The following is a 4,326-nucleotide window of genomic DNA, read 5'->3' as shown; positions in this document are numbered from 1 at the left end:
TATAGGATAGGGACCTCCTTATAACGGGCGTCCTCCGAAGTTAATCCCCGGCGCCTATAGTACTATCGGTTACCGTCGCGCCGCCTGTTCTAGCCTCTTCTTACGTCTCTGTCGGAGCGCCGTTATTTCGAGGCTTCTCGCCCTTACCTATAGAGCGCGAGGCTTCTCGAAGCCTATTATGCCTAGTATTATATCCGGCGATTCCCTTTTGCTTTACTAACCCTCTTTCTCGAGAGTCTGCCTACGCCTTTCCCTTAGCGACTATACTACTGTCGCGTCTATTACCTCCTACCGCCTTTAGAACCGCGCCGTCGTCGCCGACTCGTCGGCAATCAAGCCCGACGGCCGAAACTTACCCTAGCCCGCCTAGGCCTCATCATAGGTACAACCTACCCTAGTGGGTATGTAGGGTGGGTTGGGTATTAGCAATACCCAATAGGTATAGGTATTTAGCTAGGTAAACCCAACCTATCGGGTTGGGTACAAACCCAGTAGGTATTACGATACCCAGTGGGTATTGCGTACCTATTGGGTATTGATTTTTCGTAAACAGAAAGAAAAAGCCTAGAAACCGAGTGCTCTAAGAGCAAGTTATTTGAACTAGGTATTAGAAAAGAAACTGTATATAAGCCCGATATAGATAAGAGGAGAAAGAGAGTAGTCAGATCGAATGAATAAATATAGAAGAATATATACGCTAGATTACAGCTTGTGATATTTTGAAACTTGAGCACTATAGTCGGCAAATATGGTCGGCAGGTAAACTTTATACAAGCTCAAACCAAGCTCGCTATAATCGTCTCGTAGCATCCCGGAGGTACTCTTGCGCAAGCTTGAAGCTTAGGCGTACCGATCGCCTTGGCTCCTCTACCCTATCTCCCTTATCATCGCTGATTGCATCCAAGTTACTAATCCGTTCTATAAGATCTTTTGTCTGCTCTCGGTCTTTACTTAGGATCTCCTATAAAGTTAGAGTACTAAGAAGCGCTTGAGCAGCCTCTATAGCCTCGTAGGCGATAAGAACTCTGGTATCGTACTTATCGTCGCGGTAGCGGAAACGGGATACTATTAGTTCAGAGAATGTTGATACGGAGTATTAGCGATTGAAACGACTTTGGTGTCGAGCGATACTGAAATCGCGCTTATACCCAACTCCGGCCGCAGGAATACAGAGAATATCCCGCGCTATTAGTACGAGAGTAGGGTACTTAGGCTTAAGCGAAGACTATATCTTTAGTACCTCGAATGGATCCCCTTTATCTATATTGGCGTCCAGATAGTCGGCAAGCTCGTTACCCTTACGAGTGCTACGTCGTTGAGTTTGAGAAGACTCTGCACTCCTACTAAGAGTAAAGTCGATCTGGCCCTTATACCGACCACTTCTACTACGTAACTCGTAGGTAGAAGTGCTCGATAATAGACGATAGCTCTTCTCCTACTCTGTTCTTAGCTTACCCTCGTAATACTCGCGGTAGCTTTTATCCCCGAAGTCATCGCGTACCCAGAACTTCCGCTTAAGGCAGGGGGTAAGGAGGACACTAATGCCGTAGTAATCGCTAAATCGATCCCAGGTATCTCGATAATATTTCTCAAGCTTAGCCTAAGCAGCCTCGTATGCCTGATATATATCCTTCTTCCAAGGTATCCTCTTATTCTTGAGTCGCTTTATCGCCTCCTCTAGAATGTCGAAAAGCTGGTTGTAGTATACGAGGACAAGGTGGATAGTCGGACCTTTCGTTGTTCCGATCGTTGCTGTCGCCGCTGCGAATGGTTTCGTAAGGTCGATAAGGTACTCAACCCTTTGCCACTCTTCGGAATCGATACCTATATCTTTACTTAGGTCGAGTCGATCGATATAAGATTCGATAACTCTTTGCAGTCTGCTGAAGCGATCGAGTATTAACGTTGTTAAGGACTACCTTGTCTTCACGTCTTGAACGACCCTTAGGATCCGATCTTGAACGCTATTCTACCGACGGTGCTTTGCAAATAGCTCCTTCTTTTGAAGCATCTCTTTCTGCAGGTCGATAAACTGCTCGAACCTTTAAGAGCTCGAGTTGATAAAGACGCAAAGTTTCCGGATCTAGGGATCGAAATCAGCGAAGGGAATCTCGAGTGCCGACTATAATTGCCGACCACGAGAGCCGACTACACTTTGAAAATAGGAAGGTTAACAGGCGATAGGCCGCAGAGACTGATCTTACCTTCAGAAGGAGGTAAGGCATACTATCAGCTTGAGGGCGGCTGATCTGCTTACTCTGTTTTCTCCTCCTCTGTAATATCTGCCGATCTTTCTCGTAATCCCAGTATTCGGAAAGGTCGTTAGTCGGACAGAGCCCTAGGCGGTCGAAAAAGGCCTTTAAGGGAAGCTAGGCAGTATATACAAAGTAGGGAAATCGCTCGGGACGGCTAGCTCGATTATGCTCCGCGATTGCCTCCTCCTTATCCTCTCCTATCTCCGAGTCGGGACTGCTCTCCGTACCTTCCTCTAAGCTCGTTGCTAGCCTCCTAGCCGTTATACCGTACCTCTCTTGACAAGTATCAATCGCTGAAACACTATAGAATATTAGAAGGAAGTAGGAAGAGTAAAGCAAGTGGTCTTACATCGCATTGTGTAGGGTCTTATTGTTCGAGGCATTGTCGTACGTAATTGTAGTCAATCGGTACTCAATCTCGAACTCTTGTAAGATTTCGAATAGTATCTCCGCAAGGTAATCACTAGTATAACGGCTAGTAATATATAGAAAGCCAAGCATCCCTTCGTACCAGACCTAGTAGTCGTCAATCTAGTAGACCCGGATAGTAAGGAATAAGGTTTTTATACCTCTGGATTGCTAGCTATCACACGCGATAGCTATCTTGAATCTACTAGTAAGACGGGTCTTAAGGGATTTAGCAGACTCTTGAACCTTGGTACCGAGCATCCTACGGTATATCGAGGCGGATTTGAACTGAATTGTCTCGACCTGTCCCGGGAGTAGGGCTATATAAGTCTGTTTTACTAACGGTCGTTCAAAGAACTGGAATAGCAGACTATTATCGATAATCATCTCGAAGGATAAGCGCGGGAAATCGTCCGGTGTATAGCCTAGGTCCCTCGTCTATCGCGGATTGCTTATAGTCTAGAGATAAAGTTTCAGTATAGTTACTCAGACGTGGTCGGCAGGCATAGTCGGCAGGCATAGTCGGCAGGTCTGGTCGTCGGTAGTTAGTACTTACTTGTCGATGCTTTGCGATTGCAAACATCTCCTTCGTAAACCCTCGCTTATCTTGTTTCTCCTAGTAGTTCGAGGAGTCCAGATGCTTCTCGACAGACGTTATACCGGTATTCAGTGCAGGATGTTTTAGTATAGCGTCACAGCACCTATATACGACTTTAGGTGTCGCATCTTCTTAAAGCATTCCCTCCTCTAGGAAATCCTATACCTAAGATGTCCGAGACTTACTCCCCTAGGTAACTAGGGACCGATCAAACATAGCACGACCGTTCCGCTTTTTGAGCCGCTTCCTAGTATAGTTCTACTAGCGTACCTCGTACTACTTCTCAAAGTTCTCCTTATACTTAAACCTCTATAGCCAGCAGTTGGCCTTAATATCCTACTCCCCGATATAGTCCGGCTCAACGGGGAGTACTAGAGAGGAATCTAGATCTTCTTCCACTATAGTCGGCCGTCTTGTACGACGCTTGCGAACCTCTGTTCTACGTCGGCGGTCCCCTGGTGTTGGGCTCGGTAGGAGGTTCGTCGCGGAACTATATCGTTAGCGTAAGCGAGCGCTCGATCGTATAGGGGTAGCAGAAGAGCTTCCTAGCTACGAGGAGGATTCGAATCGGGAGCTTCCGACTCCTAGAGAGGAAGCAAAGGAAGACGAAAACATAGTATTTCAGACTCCGACGTCGTGAATCCGTTACGAGAGGATAGAGGAGAGGGAACGTAGGAATTGAAAGGAGGGAAAGTAGGAATTTCAGAATCCTAGTACGCTACCCTACAGGGGTTGAGCGAATAGAATTCGCAGGCCTACTTCCGGCTGCGAGCCAACCTATCAGATAGTCTGATTCTTACTACCAACCCTCCTACCCTTTCTTCTATCCCTCTTCGTCTTCTTGAAACAGGCGAGGCTCCTAGTCCTCCGAGTCTGAAATCTCGAACCCTCTAACAAAGTTGCGAATATAGAGTCCTTCGTAAGTACCTTCTCGATTCCCGAAGATACTAGGCATAGTTTATCTTCTTGTAGTAGTAGGAGTAGAAAGGCCTCTAGAGTAATCCTATTATACTCTTTGATATTGCACTCGATAAGGGCAGCCATTATCTTAGGCTAGAGAGTCTG

General features: G+C 46.4%; 1 protein-coding gene across 1 annotated transcript; it reads right to left on the bottom strand.

The window, feature by feature from the left end:
• Positions 1–1,600: 1,600 nt before the first annotated feature.
• Positions 1,601–1,804, bottom strand: SEPMUDRAFT_47296 (uncharacterized protein; the record flags this gene model as incomplete). The annotated part of the gene is made up of 1 exon (XM_016909030.1): positions 1,601–1,804. A coding segment is annotated over one exon (204 nt), but the record flags the coding sequence as incomplete, so codon positions are not given.
• Between the last annotated feature and the right edge of the window lie 2,522 nt (positions 1,805–4,326).

The sequence above is a fragment of the Sphaerulina musiva genome (genome assembly GCF_000320565.1).
Source record: "Sphaerulina musiva SO2202 unplaced genomic scaffold SEPMUscaffold_7, whole genome shotgun sequence".
Lineage (NCBI taxonomy): Eukaryota > Fungi > Ascomycota > Dothideomycetes > Mycosphaerellales > Mycosphaerellaceae > Sphaerulina > Sphaerulina musiva.
This window is presented reverse-complemented; position numbering and strand designations above follow the sequence as displayed.